The sequence below is a fragment of the Oryzias melastigma genome, linkage group LG5 (assembly GCF_002922805.2).
Source record: "Oryzias melastigma strain HK-1 linkage group LG5, ASM292280v2, whole genome shotgun sequence".
NCBI lineage: Eukaryota > Metazoa > Chordata > Actinopteri > Beloniformes > Adrianichthyidae > Oryzias > Oryzias melastigma.
The window spans coordinates 28,819,586-28,842,156 of NC_050516.1; the positions used below are offsets into that span (position 1 = coordinate 28,819,586).

The 22,571-nt window shown below is 37.8% G+C and overlaps 4 protein-coding genes across 7 annotated transcripts in view; 3 read left to right on the top strand and 1 right to left on the bottom strand.

Moving 5' to 3' along the window:
- The first annotated feature begins 1,766 nt into the window (after positions 1-1,766).
- Positions 1,767-3,888, top strand: tcta (T cell leukemia translocation altered). The gene is made up of 3 exons (XM_024269077.2): positions 1,767-2,155; positions 2,250-2,301; positions 3,597-3,888. The coding sequence occupies exons 1-3, from the start codon at positions 1,945-1,947 to the stop codon at positions 3,637-3,639; spliced, it is 306 nt and encodes a 101-aa protein (XP_024124845.1). The 5' UTR covers positions 1,767-1,944; the 3' UTR covers positions 3,640-3,888.
- Positions 3,889-5,391: 1,503 nt separating this feature from the next.
- Positions 5,392-11,006, bottom strand: glyctk (glycerate kinase). 3 transcript variants are annotated; one of them, XM_024269290.2, is made up of 5 exons: positions 10,798-11,006; positions 8,524-8,912; positions 8,308-8,459; positions 8,048-8,223; positions 5,392-6,325 (listed from the first exon to the last, which is right to left on the bottom strand). In XM_024269290.2, exons 2-5 carry the CDS (start codon positions 8,877-8,879, stop codon positions 5,438-5,440), a joined length of 1,572 nt encoding a protein of 523 aa, XP_024125058.1. In that variant the 5' UTR covers positions 8,880-8,912; positions 10,798-11,006; the 3' UTR covers positions 5,392-5,437. The 3 variants fall into 3 exon arrangements, with proteins under 3 accessions (XP_024125058.1, XP_024125055.1, XP_024125057.2); XM_024269287.2 differs by having other exon boundaries at positions 8,524-8,910; positions 10,786-11,006; XM_024269289.2 differs by lacking the exon at positions 10,798-11,006 and adding an exon at positions 9,199-9,362 and having other exon boundaries at positions 8,524-8,910.
- Positions 11,007-11,046: 40 nt separating this feature from the next.
- On the top strand, positions 11,047-18,399 carry wdr82 (WD repeat domain 82). Its single transcript, XM_024269284.1, has 9 exons — positions 11,047-11,444; positions 12,074-12,171; positions 13,021-13,087; positions 13,178-13,277; positions 13,377-13,493; positions 15,910-16,065; positions 16,645-16,714; positions 17,791-17,933; positions 18,199-18,399. The coding sequence occupies exons 1-9, from the start codon at positions 11,284-11,286 to the stop codon at positions 18,226-18,228; spliced, it is 942 nt and encodes a 313-aa protein (XP_024125052.1). The 5' UTR covers positions 11,047-11,283; the 3' UTR covers positions 18,229-18,399.
- A 2,250-nt stretch (positions 18,400-20,649) lies between these two features.
- LOC112144639 (twinfilin-2) overlaps positions 20,650-22,571 on the top strand; it is an 11,034-nt gene continuing 9,112 nt past the window's right edge. The window contains exon 1 of one of the 2 annotated variants that reach the window (XM_024269280.2): positions 20,650-21,183. In XM_024269280.2, the coding sequence (XP_024125048.1) occupies positions 21,087-21,183 (97 nt within the window). In that variant the 5' untranslated portion in view covers positions 20,650-21,086. The remainder of the gene's footprint in view (positions 21,184-22,571) is intronic. The other variant, XM_024269282.2, reaches the window with a different exon arrangement.

Genomic DNA, 22,571 nt, shown 5'->3' on the forward strand with positions numbered 1-22,571 from the left:
ACTTTTCCTCTCTCCTCCCCTCCTGTGTTGCTCCTAAGGCTTCTGTTTGTCTCCCTGTGAGCTGCTGTTTTCCCTCTCGACTACTCTTCTGCTTTTTGGACTCTGAAAATGGATCTGATCCACTGGTCTTTTAATGCGATTGACAAAATTTACTCCATGCTAAGCAATGGGAAAGCGGACCCCTCCTGCCCAGACGGAACCCATGCGGCTGGATACACCCATGATCCATGGGGCAAGTGGAGGCTGATGTGTCCGGCCCAGCTGTCTGTGGAAGATGTTGAAGATGTATATCTACTCGTGTTCCTGATTTTGGATTGGAGGATATCTCAACTATCAGGCGGTCTCGGAGGTGAAGCTCATGAGAAGCAAGGTGATGCTCGCTAGAAGTGAGCTGAAGACGGCGAGAGGCGAGCTGTCTGATCTCTTTGGGAAGTTACTTCGGGAAGTAGAGACTCTTGGAGTCGGACTTTCACAAGTGGATCAGAAGCAGTCTGCCACTCTTGCCCATCTGCGCAGAATGCTCCCGACCCTTGAACTTGTGCGGAAGATGGATGTCAACTTGGAGCGACTTACTGCCTGAACAGAAGGTAGACTGGCCTAAATTGCCCACATTCCGGCCCATTTTGAAATTTGAAATTTGCCTCAAAGACTGACAGACCAGTGAAGGACACAAGTCTGCAGTACAAAAACAACTGATGGCGCTTGAAACTATTTTATCTTATCGCCCCCCCCCCAGCCGATGGCGCTGCCTTGGCTCTCAAAACATACCGCTTCTACACAGTGTGAAAGACACATGTGTGTGGAGATGAAAAGGGCTGCTCATTCTTCCTTGACCTCGGCATTCCTGCAATCTCCCTCCCCTCTCAAGCGTAGTCGGGATGACTGGATGATATTACCTTTTTTTTGCCACCCATTAAACCCCCCTACCCTAACTCGTGGCCTTCTACTCCCACGCTAATAAGGGGCACCGCTCAGTGGACACTTCCGCAGTGAACCTTGAACTGTTTGTGTACCTCTCTCTGTTTGACTATGTTCTTGCTTGTACTGAAAAACAATGAATTTCCCTCTGTGGGATTAATAAAGTTTGTTGATTGATTGATGGATGGATGGATGGATGGATGGATGGATTGATTGATAAACAATACCCCAGGGCTCCGACCTGACTGAGCAGTCAAAGGCTGAATGCGGCATTCCATTATTTACATATCCTAATATACAGTTTGGTTGTATTGACAAAGAAAAGAAAATTCAATTTTTGTTCAACAATTTAGTAATTTTTGGTACGTTTTTTATTCATAGGTGTCGATTTTTGAAAGAGAGTCCACATTTTTTGTTCTTTAAAAATGACTTGCATCTTTTTTGTAAATCTCTAGAAAAGATAAAAAAATAAGAATGCCACAAAACTTTTAGATTGTTTGTCTGTTTACCTTGTGATTTTCCCACATCCTTTTTTTTATGGATAATCTTGGTTGGAATTTTTTAGATATTGATGCCTCCCTATTAAAGATTTCTGAGTATAGTTAGAACATTTTATTTTAATGTTATCTACATTTATATTTATTTTGTTAAATTTCCTTTTTTTCTCTGCTTTTCTCTTTTATTAATGCTTAAATTGAATTCATTTTGTTTTCACATGTATACATATCCGATACCACGCTTTGTAATGTCCGATGCCATTCTTTGTATTGTATAACTTGTCAATAGTTTTTTTTAATTTTTTTTAATAAAACTTCTTAACCATAGAGGAACCCCGAAACGTCGATGGCTACAAAACAACCTCCCGCCGGACTAGTTAGAGTGCAACACTCCTGATGACGACATTTCCGGTTTAGTGAAAAGCTGTGCTACTGGCATTATATGCTGCTTACTTTTGGAAATTGACTGATTAGGTAAACAGACGAAGGCCAGTCCGAACGCTGACCACGAGCTCGATGACTCAGCGGAATGGCGGAGCCGTGGGATTTTGAGTTCTTGTCCCGCATCGCCGACAGCTGCCTATCGTTCCTCTACGAGTTTGTAGATGACTGGCTGGCCAACGACATGAGAGTATTTATCTTCAAAATCTTACTCAGCTGGTTAATTTTTAGTCTGGTCGCTATTCACTTTGCATGGAAAGTGTATGGAAGTACAGTGAACAACATGTATTATCGGCAAGGTGAGTTATTCCACGGTCCTGATCGTTATGTGGTCGTTTGTTTTGGTGGTTTTTAACTATTGTTAGCCTCGTTATTGTCTGTGTTTACATTCAGGAACCGGGCAGAACGGAGGCACACCTGATGGGTCTCCTCACCTGGGCACCTGGTGAGTGATCTATTAAGCTTTGAGGCTCGCGCGCTGAAAACTTATATTTAAATCAATTTTAAGATAAAGTCTGTTACTACAGACTCCAGCTACACGTGTTATAAGTTTTTACTAGTTTTAGTTTTGCTTGTGGAGTTTTAGGGTGAAGAATCTCAATTCATTCTGCATGTAACACTTGTATCATTTCTATTAAACATCATTTAAAGTCTCAATCCAATTATATTTTGATTTATTTTTAAAGGATTTCCAGTGATCTTATTCTGATAATGCTATTTATAGCCAAAAAACCCCCACATAGACATAGTTTCTGCAGAGCGGCTGGAGTTTATTCACCTCTGAGTTGTGGGCGGAACTGTTGGTGCAGAGCAATCCCGCTCCCTTTCCCCTCCCTCTTGCTGAGAGTTCTATGTTTACATGCTCTCCTGCTACCTTACAACCCCTCATTTCCCCCCTCAGTACTAGTTCAAGAGAAATGTTAAAGAATTTTGGAGCCATCCAGCCTTCCAGTTTTGAATCAAATGTCAAATCAGTCCAGGAAACCGAAGACTTACATGAACACGGATGTAGTCGTCTATAATCAGATGCATCAGGGAACAGAATAGGGACCTTGAAGCCCACCCAGACTATTTTCTACCTAACACAAACTGCAGTTTTTCATCTGCTCCTGATTCACAATAATTTAAATACTCAGAAATGCAATTTATATATGTTCTCCATCAGAAAAATCCCACAAGAACATGTAAAAACTCAAAAAAATCAGTTTTCTTAGGAGTGGGTCTAAAAACACAAAATAACTTAAATACATTGAAATATCATAATTTGTTCAGTGTTTTGAACTTTAGAACTAAATATTATTTACCCTAATAGTAGTCTTGAATTATGTGGAGAGAAAATCGTGATTAGTTTTACTTTTGTGATATTTTATCTGGCACTCGGATCAAACTTTTTGTGAATTGGAGTTGTAAAATAACACTAAATCGATGAGTAAATGCTAAAAATCAGCCATAAATAAACTGAGGAATCACTCTCTCACCAGCTACTTTTTATACTCTTAAGTCATTTATATGATGATGATGATGATTATTACTTATATTGATTGATGTAATTCTACACTGATTTATAGTGTTTGGTTGCTCTACTCACCTCTAAAATTTACAGAAAAAAATAAAAGATATTTAAACCATCTTCTTACATGTGTAGTTCAAGAGCATCCTGTTTCATTCAATTAAGAATTGGTCAATGCATCACATGTTTGTTAACCGTTTTGTCTGTTTGTGTTGTTGCTTTTTCCTCAGGGAAAGTAACGCAGGGGACAATCTGAAGACTCACCGGGATTGACAGGATACGGACGATGGGACTTCATCTGAACAGGGACCGTATGGTTTACTTCAAAACCATCAAATGTGCTTTGAAATTCTTCATTGAAGACGCCTTTGTTATTTTGGATTTGGTCTACAGAGAGACTCAGCTTCCCTGAAGAGGTTCAGACAGTGCTGGACAGTTTGCGTGACTGTTGATTTTGCTTGCCTTTTCTGGTCATGTTGTTAATGCATTTCAATACACATTAAAGTGGTTTTGTGCAGTTTGTGGGCTGACTTTAGAAATCCAGTTGGTTTTAGATGAACAAGTTGTCATTCAAAAGGCAAATGTGGAAAAAAAACATACAGCTGCAGGAGAAAATATGTGAAGCCTTTGGAATGACTTGGTTGTATAATTGGCTTTTAAAAGATGAAAACATAAATTGGTGTGATTTAAGTAGGCAATGTTTTTTTCCATCGTTGGGATTTAGTTTGAGATAAAAAAAATTGTAATGAAAAAGGGTTCACAAACTTTCTCTTGCAACTGTATCTATGTGGAGGTGGAATTTCTGTGCAAAATAACACAAGGTTAGCAAAAATATTCTTAATGGTTGGTTTATTATTTTATGACGCATATTTATATATACATAATTTTTTTCAGTATATATATATAGTTTATCTCTTGTTTTTTTTGTATAACAATGCAATTTAAGAATTTAGAAAGCTTTTTCATGATTCAGCTCATCTTTGTATGCTTCTTACATTTGTCATTTGCATGCCTTTAGTGATATGAATGAAAACATGTACTACATGTCCAATGTAGGAAGCCGATGCTGCAGCCTTTTCTAACTGTTACATATGGTAACAATTTTGTTTTTTGAATTAATTATTATTTTTTTAGGTTTAAGAAAAAAATACAAATTTTTCCAAAATACTTTCTTAGCTGCTTTAAAGTTTGTTTAAAAGCCAGAATCCAACTTTTGTCAAAGACGACTGATTTGTCGTGAAAATCTTTTCTTTTACCGGAGATTACTTATTAGATTGGTAACAGATCAAAAACCACTCCTTACTCAACAAGAGACAAAATAACCTTCCTGACATTATTTATTCATTATTAGAAATGATTCAAATAACTGCAGATATTTTCTCTCTGTTCTACCGCTGCAGCTGTGTTGCTTTTCTTGCAGTAAATGTTCTCCTATAGTCGCATATCCTTACAGGAACTTATCAATTTACGTCGCCGGAAGTACGTAACTCAGCTGTTTGCTCCCGTTGCCATGGTGAATCGTGCTGTCTTTGCTCCATTGATCAGGGCTTTTTATGGTCGCGACGGTCACACCTGATTCTGGTTCTGACAACTTCAAGTTGATTAAATCAAACATTTTCAGCTGTTCTGGAACCGAAAACCCTGAGTTTGAGAATTTTGAGTCCAGTGACTCTAAGTTCAGGTTCGAACTCTAAATTTGTTGAACCTGCTTCTTGAAACGGGCCCCAGTAATGATAACAGTCCTGCCCTCAAGCCACACCCCTTTGACTGGACTTTCAAATTTTGGCTGTGGGTGGAGTCAGCCTCCAACTTCCCTGTTTGGTTACCCTTTAAGTGGATGCTAATTAAGATCATTTGTCCCACCTGTTGATGAGCAGAATGGCAGGGCATGTAGAAAAGGTGCAGCCCAGCAGTAGGATGTAGCAAGTGGTCAAGTTGGAAGAAAAAAATACTGAGAAAACCGGGATATTAAAACGTTATAATTAGGAATCATGTGAAATAATGTTTGTAGACAAAATCAGGAGATAAATTTTGATAAAGAACTTTTTATTACATCTATATCTATTCAAAATTACCCTTTATTAATATTAGAGGCAGATGGGAACAGAAGCACATGTACATCCATAACATTTGTACAAGTTAATCCAGGTACTAGCAGACGCTTTCCGCTCGAAAGGCGGGAAAAAAAAGTGTAGGAATCATTGTTGGTGAGGAATTGATGGATGTCCAGCCCCTGAGCTTGAGCTTCAGCACACAGACCAGCATCAGTGATGGCCCCCGCCGCCTCAGTGGGTCCATCTTGACCATCAGTGCCGCCGCTCAGAAACACGGGACCATTTGGTGGGAGCGCCAGGCCCCTCCACTCCAGTCCCAACCGCAGAGCCAGCTCCTGGTTCCGACCTCCTCGACCTTTCCCCGTCAGCTCCACCGTGGGCTCCCCTCCTGCTAACAAGCAGGTGGTACCCGACCCCCCCGCGCGTCTTTCCCCCAGTTCCTGCATAGTGCGGCACAGGTCCCAGCTCTGCACTCCGACGTCCGGCCCCAGTCTCAGCACCTCTGCGGCCACCTCTGCGGGCGGCTCCTCGGGCGAGCAGGCAAAGCGGGTCAGCAGGCCGTAAAGTCTGGAGACGGCCCTGACGTCGCCGCACACGCCCGGCGAAAGCACCACAGGGTGGAAGCCCAGATCCCGAGCGCGAAGGCGCGCTCTCTCGAGAGCTGTGCTGTTGGAGCCAATCACAACGTTAAGAACGTGTCCTGATGCGTCCCATTCCTCAGCTTTCTCTTTACGACTCTGCTTCTGAAGGACGTCTTTCACCGACGCCGGAATGCAGCTTAGCAGCTTGTAGCGCTCGAGGATGGACAGGATTTCCTCCGGCCACACCTCGCTCGTCACCGTGGGGCCGCTGGCGATCAAGTCAAGAGGGTCGCCGATCACGTCGGACAGTATCAGGGCGACTACCTGTGAGGACAGATTGGAGGAAGTGTCTAAAAGAAAAGTGTGACAGAGGGTTGACCTGAAAATGTCATTTTACTATTTTTGATGCGTTTCATGCGTTGTCATTTGTGAGTCAGTGATTTATCAATAAAGCTTTTTTTTAAAAATAAATGTAAAAAAAAATAATTGTTTAAATGTGTCATACTGAACTTATGACGGAGTATTAGGGCCACAAAAAAAATTTATTTTGAGATTTAAATCTTGTAAATTTACCAGATTAAAGTCAAAGTGAGCCAACAGAGTGTGCAGCAGCAGATCGACTAAATTGTAAACAGGATTTCAACAGGTAAGCTAAATGTTTAAAACGTTACAAATGTTTTTAAAAGCTTATTTGTTTGATTTACGGTTTATTCCTGTTTTATTTATTGATGGGCGGCTTGCAGGATCTCTGCAAAGGCACATTGATGAAATCATCAATATCCTGCAGCGGCTTACTCCAGTCATTTCCACCAAGATCTCCTCCAATTCTGTATGGTGTTTCTGTCTGATTTCTTTGTTTCTGACACCAATCTGAGAATAAAGTTTTACAAGATGCTCTGTGTCTTTAAGTTTTGAGCACAGCTCGATAAATAGCTTTTGTTATTTTATCATTCATGACTTTTCTCATGAACTTGACTTATTTTCTCGTAAATTTATGGCTTTTTTTCTTGTGAATTCATGAATTTTATCTGAAAAATTCATTTTTTTTCTTGTAAATTTAAGACTATATTTTCTCATAAATTTGACTTATTTTCTTGTAACTGTACAACTTTTTTTCTCAAATGTAATTTTTTTTGTAAATGTATGACTTCTTTTTAATGCATTTATTTTTTCCCACAATTTTTTTCTTGTAATTTTTTTTCTTGTAAATTTAAGACTTTTTCATAAATGTACAACTTTTTTCTCGCAAATTTATGCCTTTTTTTCTTGCAAATTAGTTTTTTCTTGTAGTAAATTTACGATTTTTTTTCTCATAAATTTATGACTATTTTCTTGGAAATTTACGACTTTTTTTGTCGTAAATTTAAGACTATATTTTATGTTAAATTTTACTTATTTTTTTGTAAATGTACAACGTTTTTATCATGAATTTGGAAAATTTTTCTTGCAAATTTTACTTTTTTTCTCGAAAATGTAAGACTTGTTTTCTCGTAAATTTATGACTATATTTTTCTCATAAACGTATGACTTGTGTTCTCGTAAATGTAATGACTATATTATTCTAATAAACTTATGACTTGTTTTCTCGTAATTTTATGACTTTTTTCTTGTTAATTTACAAATTTTTCCTTGCAAATTTATTTATTTTTATTTTATGACTTTTCTTGTAAACTTATGACTTTTTTTCTCATAAATGTATACGTTTTCTTGTAAATTTACGAGATTGAAAGTTGTAATTTAAAAAAACTGGCCCTAATACTCGTATGAACTAAAAACTCGGAACAGACTTTTCTACATTTTTTTAAGGATCTTTTCTTAAATAAAGTTTTCCCTTCAGCTGAACAGCTGAGTTGGCAATAATCTACTACTGCTGTTTTTAACAAGCAGAATGTCATTTTTGGCCCATCAGTACATAAAAAATCTGTCCTGCTGCAAACTGTCCTACTTTACTGACATGAATCCTTCCAAGTAATTAGAGTTTGTGGAATTTGAGCGACTTATATAAAAGGAAAAATAGAATTTTCACAGAGTGAAGTGAAACGTCACCTGTGCAGGGTGAGCATACTTGGCGAGCCCTCCTCCTTTCAACACAGAAAGTGCCCGGCGCACAGTGTTGAGTTCCTGGATCGTTGCTCCAGCAGCTGCAAGTCTGCGTGTAACATCCAGCTTCTCTTGCAACAGGATTGGTGGAAGTGGTGCAGGTAACAGCGCCGAGCCTCCACCTGAACACAGACGAACAGTTAACAGAGCCTCTGTTACAGAGGTGCATGACAGACAGCAGGGGGGAATGTTAAAATTCTCTTTACCTGAAATGAGAACAAGCAGCAAGTCTTTTTCTGTCAGTCCTTTGGCTAACTGCTTGATCTGCTCAGCTGCTCTCAGGGCGTCCTCATCAGGCAGGTTGTGCTTGGCTCCCTCCATTACTTGAATCTTACTATTTTCTTTTGGCAGCAAATGACTTGAATTGGAAATAAGACGTCATTCTAGTCATATTTCTGTGTGACAGCTGATTGTGTGCCTACCTTTTTCCATGCTGCCGCAACGTCTGCTGAATCCCGTGAGGCACGCTTATCACGCCATCCACTAAATGATCCCCCATCATCCTCTCCACCTCAGCAGCCATTCCCAGAACCGCTTTCCCAAAACCAACCAAATGCAGGTTGTGTTTCAGAGTGAACTTGCGACCACTGATGAGAACAGAGTCGTCTTTGCGTTCCACGCTCTGCCGGACCACGGCGTCAGGCTGCACGGCCTCCACCGCCGCCGTGAAGACGTCCCGTGCCCGTGAGTCCATGGACATTTGGCAGGAGGCTGGTTTGTACCTGCTCACGAGAGCCAGAACAGGCTGAGGCCGGAACAGGGAAAGGACACGGGCCATCGACAGTCCAGAGAGCCTGAGCAGGAATCTCCTGGGAGGAAAGACATTAAGATCAGTTCATATAAAGAGTTTCACACAAACAAAAGTCTTATTGAAGGCACATTTAAACACATTTAAATCCAATAAGGAGTTTTTGTTAGAAAGCTTCCTAGCTGTGCAGGTGCTAACACAAAAAAAATTATTTCTCACATTTCTATTTAGGTTTCTTCTGAGTGCTTCAAAGGAGAAAAACATTTCAAATTGAGTTGCTTTACATAAATCAAGACCGTGCCTGAAACTTTGGGATTTCATCCTCTAAAGACCACAAAGAGCTTCATACCTGTGAAGGTCGTCAGTGTGGTTGCTGTTCCAGCTCAGAAGAGGAGCAAAAGTCTGACCAGAGGCAGTCTGGATTTGTTTACACTGTCTAAACATTAACTGGGAACAACCAGGAATGATGGAAAAGGGATTTCTGTCATGATAACTCATGGTCTGTTTCTGCTCTCTTTTAGTTGGTTAAAAAATGGAACTCTGAAGGTAACAGATGCTATTCATAGGTTCTAACCTTATGTTAGAACCAGAAAAGAAAAGAAATGCATAATGAATATATAAATGTTAATTACAACAGTTTAAAAGATTTTAAGGATCTCATTCTGAATTAAATGTGCATAAATAGGATTTAGAAAAAAACTTGAGATTACTCGATTTTTAAAGATCAAGTATAAGTAAAACTTAAATTTAAGAAGTTGGAATTGAAGAAAAAAAACTTCTTGAACAATCAACATTTTATCACAAATGAAACACCATTCAAAATAGTAACAACACTAATGTATAATAGCAAAAAAAAAAAATCTTCATTACCAAAGTGTGAGGTGAGACACACTTGAAAAAAAAAAGAGAAAAGCAAATTTCAGCCAAAATTAAAAAAAAAAAAAAATCTGTGTCGTTTTCTAGGAAAAAGTTTCTGCAGAGACGCAAAAGTGACGCGGAGCAACCCCGCCTTCCCTTCCCGTCACCCATCTGTTTAAACACTCTAACGTTAGCTTACAGCCCCTCACAACCCCCACCTTAACATTACAAGTTAAAAAATGGCGAGCAATATTGGAGCTATCCAGCCGTACAGTTCTGATCCATATGCTAGCTCAAACAAGGAAAACAAAGACGTATATGGATCTAGTCGTCTGCAAGTAGATGCTTCAGAATGAGTGGAGCAGGAAGCTTGTGGCCTGCCCAACGTATTTTCTACAAAACAATAGCATTTTTTTCATCTGCTCCTGATTCACAATGATTTGAATAAAGAAAAACTCTTATGCTTATTTTTACTTATGTCCTCCAGCATCAGAAAAATGCTACAGAACATGTTAAAAACAACAACAAAAATTCACTTAACGTGTTCAAAAAAATGTAACATAAAAGCAATACGTTTTGTCATCACATTTTTACCGGCTGAAAAGAAAAGAAAAGCAGTGAATGAATGAAACTGAAAGAAGGTGTGATTTATTTTTATTATTATAAAATAGCTCTCTTTTTATTTCATTGACTTTAAATAGTTTGCAAGTCCTTTCATTTTAGATAAAGAACATGGTTTCTGTTTAAATTAAGAACTATAGCTACAAATAAATAATTTTACAGCTTTGGAACACTTTACAGCAGTATATTCTCAGCGAACAAAAAAAAAATGTCTTCCTTGTTTTATATGCTGATTTTCCTCCCAAATAAAATGGTCTAATCTAGATTATATAACTCTTGGCCTATATGTTATTTCTTTACTTTTTGAATATGTTTTTTTCCCCCTCTCAACGACACATCCACGTCTGATTTTGTCCAAAGTTAAATTTTGGCGAAAAATAATTATTTCTAAGTAAATAATCCAAGTTGTAGTACATAAAAAAAAACAGTAAATAAAGCGGTTTAGTTTTGCTCGTACCTCAGACTCGCTCCTGTCAGGTCAAAAGTCCAACTGCTTTTCTGGATTCATTGTAGTGCTGAAGTAAGACCCCAGAAATCCCTGGTAAACTAACAGGTTAACAAATCGAACAAAATCCGGAATCAAGTACCTTTTCTTTTTAATAGATTTGATCAAACAATGTGTAAGAAATTTTATTTCTTCAAATGTTTCTCTTGTTTATGTTGCTGCTAGCTAAACCTCGCGATAACAACAGTTTTCTCGCGTGATTTTATGCGTGTCATGTGGTTAGTGTGACCAGCGTCACCGACGTCGTGAAACGGGCGGTGCTTTTCCCTCCGTCTCCGCCGTGGAGTAAAAATTACTACAGTTGTCGTTTTTGAAACAAACTTCTTATAATTAATATTTTTTTGTTATCTTGGTTGCAGTTTATACCCTTTCACGAACTGCGTTCGCTAACATCTGCAAGCATTTTTAAGGAAAGCGAGGATCTACTTCCTCTCAAATAGGCAGGTCACTATGAAGCTAACAGACAATGTGCTGCGGAGCTTCAGGGTTGCTAAAGTGTTTCGAGAGAACTCAGACAAAATAAATTGCTTCGACTTCAGTTCGAATGGAGAAACTATTATTTCCAGCAGTGATGACGACTCGATAGTTTTGTACGACTGCCAGGAAGGAAAGTAAGGACCTCTTTTTCAGAGTTTAACCCGTTGTGTTTTATGCTAGCTGTTTCAAATGCTAGTTAGCAAGGCCTGCTAATAACTAGCAGGTTCAATTCGAAATATATTGGAAATATTGATCCTTAAATGTTCAAAAGTTTACTGTTGGTAATCTATGCCTGAAACAGAATCAATTTAACCTTAAATATTGGAAAATATATGATTTCTGGGTTGTTGTGAAGTAATGAAGATCAGACGGTACATGGGAATTGACTGATTCATTCATATTTCATTTGTTGTTGTGCATGATGTATATACGTTTGGAACGGTCTTTTTTTTTCTTAAGATCAATTTAATTATTTAAAAATAGTTTTAGCTGTTTTTGTAAACATATGTTATGAACCACCAAACCACAGCTTGTTATTATCCAATGTTTAAAAAAGATAAACAAAAACATGTTGAAGGAATACTTTAGTTTAATCAAATGGCAAAGTTTACTTTAAATTAACGTAAAAAAAGACGCCATTCATAGATGCTGCATTTATTGAATAAAAATGAATGGACTCGATATCAAATTTAAGAAGCAAACATGTTTAAGAGATTTTTTTTTATTCATCTGTTTTTTTTTCTTATATTTTAATTAATTATAGACCCAAGAGGACTCTGTACAGTAAGAAGTATGGAGTGGATTTGATCAGGTACACTCACGCTGCAAACACTGTCGTCTACAGTTCCAACAAAATTGATGGTATGTATGCGCAATATTTATGAGTGAATCTGTTTAAGACCCTCTCCAATGAAATTTGTGTTTTAACATATTCTAGTGGCATTTTTGAAGCTCAAAACTGCATTTCTGAGTGTTTCTTTATTCAAATCAAGCAGAGAAAAAAGCAGTATAAAAAAGAAGCTTACTTGTGACTGTAAATACCTTGGGTGGGCTACAAGCTACCTGTTCCGCTCCATTCTAATGTATTGAATTGTTGACAAGTAGATTCGTGTATGTCTTCATTGTACTCGTCTGAGTTGGCTCATAAATGTTCTACTGCAATAGCTCTAATATTGCTCACCAAATTTCTGTGGCACCTGTAAAGTTTTTGTTGCACTGGGATTGTTGGCGCAGAGCTCCGCCCACACCTCAGCAGTGAATTTTTGTTCTGCTCTTCAGAAAAAAAGCAAGTTTTTTGATTTTGCCTTAAAAAATATAGTCATAGTTTAAACACCACTAGGAAAGCTTTTAAAATAGATCAGAACATGATCGGAGTGGGACTTTAAAGCAGGAAGGTACCATTAATGTGAGGGTTTAGGCAGCTTCTTTGCATGCGTATTGGCTTGGATGCATCCTGACTTTGATGTAGATCCAGTGGACCCATTTGCTCGGTACGGCTCCAGACTGCTCGCTGTGGTCTGAGGTAGTTGTTTGTACAGTTTGAGGGTCTGTGATTCTGCCCAATACAGGAGCTAACTGTACAAGTGACTGCCTTGCCCACGGCTGAGTTTAATCATCAGAGCTGGATTTTTATTTTTTTGTTATATTATTCTTGTGTATTCTCTTTGACTTACACAAAGTCTTTGATAAGTGCCCTTCTTTTCCTTGAAGATACCATCAGATACTTGTCCCTTCATGACAACAAATACATCCGGTATTTTCCTGGACACACCAAAAGGTCAGAGTTGGGTTCATGCTCGGACGTCTTTCCACTGTAGTTTTTTTTAAGTTACTGGTTTCTAATATTAGCTTTGTTTGTTGTCACCAGAGTGACTTCTCTCTCCATGTCTCCTGTGGATGACACATTTATTTCTGGCTCATTAGACAAAACCATCAGACTGTGGGATCTGCGGTCACCAAACTGCCAAGTGAGCATTTTCCATTTCATTAGGATTTTTCCAATGCACTTCAGGTTTATTTGGTACTTTTGATTGTTTGCATAAACTTTGGTGTCTCTTGTCTTTTAGGGTTTGATGCATTTGCAAGGGAAGCCGGTTTGTTCTTTTGATCCAGAAGGTCTCATTTTTGCTGCCGGCATCAATTCAGAGATGGTTAAACTCTATGACCTGCGCTCATTTGACAAGGTATTTCCTTTCTTCTCTTTTGTAGCTTGACGTGCGAAGAATCATGTCACACAGTGGAACTGCTGCAGTTAAAGTTACGTCCTGAGGCTTTTAGTAATAGGATGCGATCTTCAGGTTTACATTAATCCAGAAATTTTAGCTTTTCCAATACAATGGTTTTGGCTCTAACTGATCTCCGTCTCAGTTAGTGAGTAAACTTTTCAGTTTAAGTAAATCTCAATATATTAATGTATGTTCAATTGATAGAACGTGGTATCCAGTCCAATATCTACTGTCCGATGAGAGCCTCTCCTGTTCCTTTCATTTCATAATCATTTCTGAAGTAATCAATGAGTATCTCTTAAGCCTAAAAGACCCCTTAGTGCAGTGGTCTTCAACATTTTGTTGGCCACAGACCAGATTAATTCCAGATAACATTTTCACAGATCATCCTGTTCAAAGGCCACATTTTTTAACCATAACTCTCCAGTTTTCCTTAACTTTTCAGAATAAGTTTATTTTCATCCTCTAAAATATCAGCAGTCGTTTTAAACTTTATCTGCACACTAGGTTTTTTTGACAATCCTATAAAATGTGATGTAGATTTCCCCTTAAAGGCTCTATATCATGCAAAATCTGTTTTTTTGAACTTTTAAGTGAATTATAAAGTTAACTCCTCATGAAAAACAACCCCAAAGTGATATCTTGCTCCGTTCTCGCATCTCTTAGCATTCCTCTAAAAACCTGCTAACTGAGCACCCCTCCCTATCCACCAAAACGAGCAGGTCTCTACCATAGACATATATCCTGACTATGTGACATAGACAAGTGAGAACAGCCCCTTATAGGAAGAGTGTGCTGTCAGCACGACCCTCAGATTAAGGAAAAGAGCTCAAGAAAATAGCTCATATTTCATAATTCATTCTTTAATGTGCCAAACATTTATTGAACACTCTTAACTTTTTAAAACTTTAAAACTGTAACTTTTTAACATAATTATGAACTATATCGCTTTACCAATGATGCTAGTGTGAATGCTGTAAGCTGAATTTGGCCTCTGAAGATGCTAGTCCTGATAGCTGAAGATGCTGATATTGATAGCTAAAAATGCTAAAGCTGAGAGCCAGCTAAAATATTAGCTAAAAGCCAAATAAGCCTAAAAAATTAGGTTAGCCAAAACAGCTAGCATGTAGCTGAAACATTAGCTAAACTCCAAAATAGCCTAAAAAATCTTATTAAATGCCAAAATAGTCCTAAAAGCTAGCACAATGCCAATTTTAAAACTTTAAAACAGTAACTTTTGAACATAATTATGAATCATGAAAAGGCAGGAATATTATTCCAGAATAAATCAACTTAAACATTAATTTCAATATTTGACTCTACATGAAAAAATATTTTGTCAAAATTATACATGTTAGAAATTGGCGCAAGATAACATCGGGTCTTTATTAACGATAAAATAAAATGATCTGGGGGCCGGATAGAGTTACCTGGAGGGCCGGATCTGGCCCCAGGGCCTTTACTTTGACACTTGTGGTGTAGGTCCTTTAACTCATAACTATCAAAGTAGACACAAAAAATTAGATGCCAAGTTCAGCCTCATCTGACATTTAAGGTGCAAAAGATACATACAAAAAAACAGTCACTAAAACTGGTATTTTCTAAATATAATAATTGTGAATCTACTGTTTGAACAACTTTATTAGCACAATCTTTGTAACATTAGACAACCTGTTGCTGAATATTCTGCATTATGTTAATGGAATTTGGGAACAACTGTCACGATAAATCCATATTTGGAGTAAAGACTTGTTTTTGTCTGTTAAATGGAGATTTCTTTTATTTTGAAGTGCAAGGCTCTTCTGTTCTCTCACAGATTTTTTTTTAACAAACTTTCTAAATATGTTTGTGTTTTGTTAACTTTGCTAGCTTGAGGGTTTCAATTTAAGGGGTGGTGCAGCTGCTTTAAGAAAGTAGCAAATGTATTTTCGACATGTGACCGAGCGATTTGGCAATGCTTTAAGAATGAGTCTGATGTGGGGGAGAGAAACGAGTGGTCTCCTGATGTAAAACGTCTTTCAGAATCAGATTAGAAATAAAAGAGAAAAAATGCAGGTTATGTTTTATTGCTCTGCAGACTGGTACCAACTGTCCTATGTACCGATAACAGCCCGCAACCTGGGGGTTGGGGGGTGTATGTGTGAATGGAGGGGAGGGAGGAATTGAAAGGGGTGTGTTGGTTTTAGTTTTTTTTCTCTTTTTTGTATTTTGTCTGTTTATTTAAATTGTAAAGTACTTTAAAAATGATAAAAATGTAAAAATTCTAAATAAAGCTAGATTTATTGATTGACCACCGCTATATTAGCTGATGCCCTAAAATACATCATAAACAACACATAAAAGAATCTAAAGACTCTTTGTTTCTTTTTAACAGGGTCCTTTTGCAACCTTCAAGCTTCAGTACGACCGGACGTGTGAGTGGACGGGACTCAAATTCAGCAACGACGGAAAACTCATTCTTCTATCCACAAACGGAGGAGCCCTTCGCATCTTGGATGCTTTTAAGGGCGTCGTTCTACATTCCTTTGGGGTAAGACGCAAGCTGCTGTCATTCATGAGTTTTAAAAATGTCTTGCATAATGAAAGAGATTTGGTTGTTAATGCAAACGTGTGGAAGTCTTTATATTTTAAGGGCATTCAACCCGTCTGATCTCAAGTGGTCCGGACCAGTAACATGATAGCAAAATAACTCATGATCAATTTCTTATCTGTAGCTTTGGTAACTGTGCTGTCACACCTGATAACTTTTATAGCAACTTAGCAGCAGTGAGTCTGGCAGGAAACCGAACTATCTTACCCATGCCTGCAAATAAATGTAGTTTATTTCTTGATCTCTTGTTATCCCAGTATTTCTTTTCCTTTGCTTCCCCTAGTGGCAGAATTGTGCATTGCAGCCATTTCTTTAAATAACCATAACTTGCCACTGCAATGGGCTAGAAACTGTTTTTTTTCTCATCATCCTTATATTTTTTTGTCTTCATGACTGGGGTCGGATTAAACTATCCAGCGGGCCGCATGTTTGACAGCCCTGTTTTAAAGATTTGGAACACATACTCTGCTTCTATGATCAAAGGATTTCTGTTCATTGCTTCTGTTTGCTTGTCTGCAGGGATACAACAACAGTAAAGGTGTAACACTTGAAGCTTCTTTTACTCCAGATTCTCTGTTTGTGATGATCGGTAAGTTCAAACTCTCCTGATTTAGCGTAAAAAAGTATGTATTATTTTATATTTTAAAATATTTAAATTTATGATGGAAAAATGAAATGCTATGTAATTGTTTCACGTTCTCTCAGGTTTTCAAAAGCAAATGAAATGCTCATTGATCACTGGATTTTGCTTTAAAATGTCCCATCACAGTAAACTTTTAGTCCAAAAAATAGTTTTTATTCAGAATTATATTTATTTATTTTTTTTAGCTCTTTTACATTTTTTTCAATCTTTACATATTGAGACGTTAATATCTTGTTGAACTGGACTGCACTGCAAAGATATTTAAAATAAAAGTCATATTTTATAGGTTCCGCTTTCACATGTACTGGAGTAACATCGACTCTTCTTAAATGACCTATATCATGCTTTTCAGAGTCAATATATCCATATCTTTGATCATAAATTACTTTTGGCACAATAAAGAACACATTATTTGTGAAATGTGAGTTATTTTTGTGAACTCTTTTTCTACCCAGAAGTAAGAAGCCTCAATTTCTGAAGCTCCGCCTTTCGTTCTTTGTTGGTGCCGACCTTTTCATGACATCATCCTAGATCAACATCCAAAATGTTGTAAAAATGGCATAAAAAAAGTGTTTTACCATCGCTGCTAGCTAGTTTGTGTGTTAGCTTGGGGGCTCTTCTCCACTTTTTTACGTCACAATGATACCATGCATTCATTTCTGGCAACAACACTTGTCCCATCTGGAAAAACGACCACCAACTGCTGCGTCATATTTTTAGTTTGCATTTATCAACACTCAGACTCACAACAGGAGCCATGAGGTTTGTCGCCGTCCCACATCAAACCGTCAGCTGACCGCTGTGAATCTGTCATGCTCCCATGCCCCCTCTAATGTTGTTTTTGCAAATAAAGTTTATGATTGAATTGAACATTTCTCATGTCGCATGAAAGTCATTTTTATTTAAATATTGATGCATTTAAGCCTCCTCACTGAATCTCAAAAAATTAGTCAGAAACTCTTTAGTAAACACGTGTGTTTGTCAATAACATGAGGGATGAAATGTTTTTGGATGTTCTCCAGGCTCTGAGGATGGAAAGATTCACGTGTGGAATGCAGAGAGCGGGATGAAGGTGGCGTTGTTAGACGGGAAGCACACGGGGCCCATCACATGTCTGCAGTTTAACCCCAAATTTATGACCTTCGCCAGCGCCTGCTCCAACATGGTGAGTGTTTGAGGGCGCCGACCCAGCAGGGACACCGTTGAAAGTGTAAATATTTAGAGGAAATAATTTCAGTCTTAACCTATTTTAAAACGATGCTTACGATCAGAAATGGTTGTGAGTGCTTTATAAATGTGCTTTATAACAGAACCTTATTTGTTGTCTTAAAATCTGTTTAGTTGAACCAAAATATTGCGTAAATCTATATTAGACTATATTAGGAAATCTTTTCTTTAATTTATTTTCTGTCTTTTTTTTTTTTGTTCAGGCATTCTGGCTTCCTACCATCGATGACTGAACAGAAAAAAACTGCTTCTATCAAGCAAGCCAGCAGGGGGCAGCAGTCAGCTCTTCAGATGAGCATTACAAGCAGCAGGATGAAAAAATATTGTACAGAAGGCAACATGTGATTTATTTCTTGATTGTTTTTTATATTTCTATTTAACAATAAATCTTTTTGTTTGTAAAACATGAGTTTGGATCATTTATTTATTTGTTTATCTGTATATCAACACAAACTATAATATATAGTAATTGGGGCTTAAAAAAAGGAGTGGCTCTTAAGAAACAACTTTGTTTACTGTTTGGCCTGAACTGAAAATCCTCAGAATAGCTGCTGTTGATATGACATGACTGTAAAAACAAAACACATTTTGTTTTCACTTTTGGAAGGGATGAAGTGAAGTTCAGGTAAATTTCTATTGTAGGAAACTTTATTAATCCTTATTTAACCAAACAGCTGATCCTTTTTGCCAAAAAACAGCTAAATGTGTCTAAAAATGATAAAATTGAGCGCCAAAATTAATTTTAGGAACTGTGGGTTGCACTTGTGAAGGTTAACTTGTTATTGTTACTTCATATTCCCTTTTCTCTTTAGCTGTTAGTTCGTTTTCCAGAGAAGTAAAGTAAATGTCAACAACAAACTGTCTGTAAAAGCCCTTTAGAGCCCAATTAGAACATTTCCATGAATTCACATTTGTAACAACTGGTTTTAGGGGTTGGGTGAGCTCTCTAAGCACTGCAGGGAGTGCCTGTTTTCAGAAATGTTTAGTCTACCTTACGAAAGTTCATTCGGAAAGGCATTGAGTTACTTTCCAGGAATTTTACTGAAAAGCAAAGTAGCTCTTGGGTAAGATAACAGATACCTGTGTTGTCATCAAATTACATTTCGGTTTCCGTGTTATGGTGCATCTGTTGGGTCAAAAGTTGATCCTGGTTTGTTGAATCTTTCCTTTATCCTTTCCGACCTTAAACTGGGACACTGATAGAGTTTCGTTGACCTCTAAGTTCTAGAGTCGGTGTTGTTGTTTTTTCAGTCGCTTAATAACACATTTAGAGGAAATAAATAGAACATAAACTGGACCAGTTCAATGAAACCAGTTAAAAAATAAACAAAGTAGAACATTGTGAAACGGATTTTAGGGACTCCACTGCTTAAAATAAGTATGAACTGAATATTTAAATGTGTTTGTGGAGAGAACTTGACGGGAAGCATCCCATAATACATGTGTCAAAGTCAAGGCCCGGGGGCCGAATTTGACCCTCTGGATCATTTTATTTTATTGTTGATAATGGCTTGATGGCTTGATGTTATCTTACACTTATTTCTAACTTTTATAATTAAGGATTAAATAAAAGATTTTTAGGCTATTTTGGAGTTTAACTAATATTACAGTTAGATGCTAGCTTTTTTGGCCAATTTAGGCTATTTTATTTTAGGCTTTTTTGAAGTTTAGATTATATTTCAGCTGCTTTGGCTAATTTAAGAGTTGTTTTCATTTTTTTAAGCTATTTTAGAGTTTTACTAATATTTAAGTACATGCTAGAAACTTTGTCTAATTGAGGCTTTTTCAGTTTTTTAGGCTGTTTTGAAGTTTAGCTAATATTTCAGCTACATGCTAGCTGCTTTGGCTAATTTAAGCCTTTTTTTCATTTATTTAAGGCCATTTTGGACTTTAGCTACACGCTATCTGCTTTGGCTAATTTAAGCATTTTTTCATCTTTTAAGGCTATTTTAGAGTTTAGCTAATATTTCAGCTACATGCTAGCAACTTTGTCTAATTGAGGCTTTTTTTAGTTTTTTAGGCTGTTTTAAAATGTTGCTTATACTTCAGCTACATGCTAGCTGTTTTTGCTAATTTAGCCTTTTTTCATTTTCAAGGCTATTTTAGAGTTTAGCTAATATTTCAGCTACATGACAGCTATTTTGGCTAATTCAGTGTTTTTTCCATTTTTAGGCTATTTTAAAGTTTAGCTAATATTTCAGCTACATGCTAGCAACTTTGTCTAATTGAGGCTTTTTTTTGTTTTTTAGGCTGTTCTGAAGTTTTGCCAATACTTCAGCTACATGCTAGCTGTTTCGGCAAATTTAGACTTTTCCATTTTTAGGCTAATTTGAAGTTTAGCTAATTTTTCAGCTACATGCTAGCTGTTTGGGCTAACCTAATTTTTGGTAGGTTTTATTAGGTAAATAAAGCATTTAGCTAATATTTTAGCTGGCAATCAGCTTTAGCGTTCAGCTATCAATTTCAGCATCTTCAGCTATCAGCTCCAGCATTTTCAGCGGCCAAATTTGGCTAACATTCCCACTAGCATTATTGCAGGTAATACTATATATCTAGTTCATATTTATGGTAAAAACTAAAAAGTTACAGTTTTAAGGTTTAAAAAATTCAGTTTTAGTGTATTCAATAAATGTTTATTCTGTTTGGCCCGTGACCTAAGGTTTGTTTTAGATTTTAGCCCCATGTGCGATTGAGTTTGATAATATATCGTCTCAAGAAGGGTTGAAGAAATGATGCTTATTCATCCCAAAGGGTGTATTTGTGAGAACCCTAACCAGGTCATGCTCTGGTATTTCAAGCCTGTCTGCTCCGCTGACAGTCCTGCTGTGGAGCCCGGCCCGGACAGTCACAGGGGGCTAAATTTGGAAGAGGCGATCAGGTTCCCTCTCTGTGTGCACATGACAGTGTCCCAGTTACTTGAGCAATGTCCCTTCTCACACTGTCACGCTCCAACCGAGTCCAGACACATTCAGCGATCCTCCTCGGTGGCCATCGCCTGCAAATCAGGACGCCTTTACTTTGATCATTTTGAATCTCCATCCAAACCTCTCGTTTGCTGCACCGGTGGGAGAAGGACACTGCTGGCCCCGCCATGTTTCTGGCATTAGTGGTGACCCCACAGCTGAGGCAGTTCCTGGCCAGGGCAAGAGGTGGAGCGATGCGCCTCATCAAGGTGTGCATCCAAGACGGTGAGTGAAGGAGCTGCCAGGAACGGGATCCTGTTTGGTTTTTGGCACTCAGCAAGTCATTTATTTAAAAGATGCTCTCTAAAGGTCTCATAAACTTTTCACTTGACTTTAAAAATAAAGTCTGAGAGCACAGTTGGGCTGTGGCAGCTGTTGTTTGGAAGCAATGGAAAATCCTTAGTGATGCAACGGTTCTCCTGATTATGGAACAGTGCTTTACATCTGACTATTACCACACTGTCAGATGCATCATGGGACTTTTTGGAGGGGACTATCTTTGAGCTGTTGCTATCGTATCATATATTTTGTCTTGAAGGAAAGATGTTTGGTAGGAGGCGACACAGATTAGGTTTTGGCCTTGATTGAACTTTTTCTTTTGTGTTATCTTAAATTTGTACCTAAACGCCAAACAGTAGATTTCTACTCTGAACCAAGGCAATAAAACATTGTATTAGAACTTTACACACATATTTATCAAGAAAAACTACTACTAAGAAATTTTTTCTTAACCCTTTAACACTCAAACACAACATATTTTGCATACTGGGATTTTTGTGATACTGTTAAAACGATAATTCCAGCAGATTCAGAAGGAGAATTTGCTGGAATTATCATGTTTACAGTTGAAAAGTTACAGTAAATCAAAGAACATAAACACTAAAAGCATAAACGCTAAAAGTAATTCCAATAAACAAAGAGGTAAAAAGTTCTATTATCAGAGCGGTTAAAGGACCCTGAATGCACCAAAACGGTCAGAACTTTTTTCTTCTTGAACCAACATTCCACATTTGACCCTCAAAAAAAACTTCTTAAAGTCTGTTTTGCCACTGTCATCCTCTTGGTTTCCCCTCTTCTATCAGATGAAAGCTCATGTTTCCGGGTTTCACAATTGATCGTTTAGCTTCAAGAAGAGATGCCAAAAAGCTGGATGGATGCCACGGTCCCATCCTGAAGACACAAGACAGGAGAGAACAGTGTTTGTGCAGAGCTGGAATGCGTTTAGCCGCTCAGAATAGCAGCAAGCCCCAAGAGACAGTGAGGGAAATCCCCCTGTACCCCACAAGGACATTACACTTCAGGTTGATGTGCATTTATGGGGTTGTTAGCATCACTATAGGACAGGGGTCCCCAGTCTCCAAACTACGGCCCGCGGGCCAGATCTGGCCCACCTCCACATTTTCTCGGCCCTCCCAAACTGTTGTGGTTAAAATTGAAATTTTTCCAGTTTTTTTAGGCTATTCGGCATTTAGCTAATATTTCAGCTACATGCTAGCTGTTTTGGCTAATTTAGGCTTTATTCAGTTTTTTATGCTATTTTAGAGTTTAGCTAATATTTTAGCCTTATGCTAGATGTTTTGGCTAAATAAGAAATTCTCCAGTTTTTTTTTTTG

Bases quoted from the DNA above. Each gene is read 5' to 3' on its own strand.
- glyctk (XM_024269289.2), bottom strand. From the start codon at position 9,347: ATGAGTTATCATGACAGAAATCCCTTTTCCATCATTCCTGGTTGTTCC. The intron at 8,460-8,523 runs GTAGGCACACAA...TTCCAATTCAAG, and splicing joins TTGCGGCAGCATGGAAAAAG to TCATTTGCTGCCAAAAGAAA. The intron at 8,224-8,307 runs GTAAAGAGAATT...GTCTGTGTTCAG, and splicing joins GCTGCTTGTTCTCATTTCAG to GTGGAGGCTCGGCGCTGTTA.
- tcta (XM_024269077.2), top strand. From the start codon at position 1,945: ATGGCGGAGCCGTGGGATTTTGAGTTCTTGTCCCGCATCGCCGACAGC. The intron at 2,156-2,249 runs GTGAGTTATTCC...GTTTACATTCAG, and splicing joins CAACATGTATTATCGGCAAG to GAACCGGGCAGAACGGAGGC. The intron at 2,302-3,596 runs GTGAGTGATCTA...CTTTTTCCTCAG, and splicing joins TCTCCTCACCTGGGCACCTG to GGAAAGTAACGCAGGGGACA.
- wdr82 (XM_024269284.1), top strand. From the start codon at position 11,284: ATGAAGCTAACAGACAATGTGCTGCGGAGCTTCAGGGTTGCTAAAGTG. The intron at 11,445-12,073 runs GTAAGGACCTCT...AATTAATTATAG, and splicing joins TACGACTGCCAGGAAGGAAA to ACCCAAGAGGACTCTGTACA. The intron at 16,066-16,644 runs GTAAGACGCAAG...GCTTGTCTGCAG, and splicing joins TCGTTCTACATTCCTTTGGG to GGATACAACAACAGTAAAGG.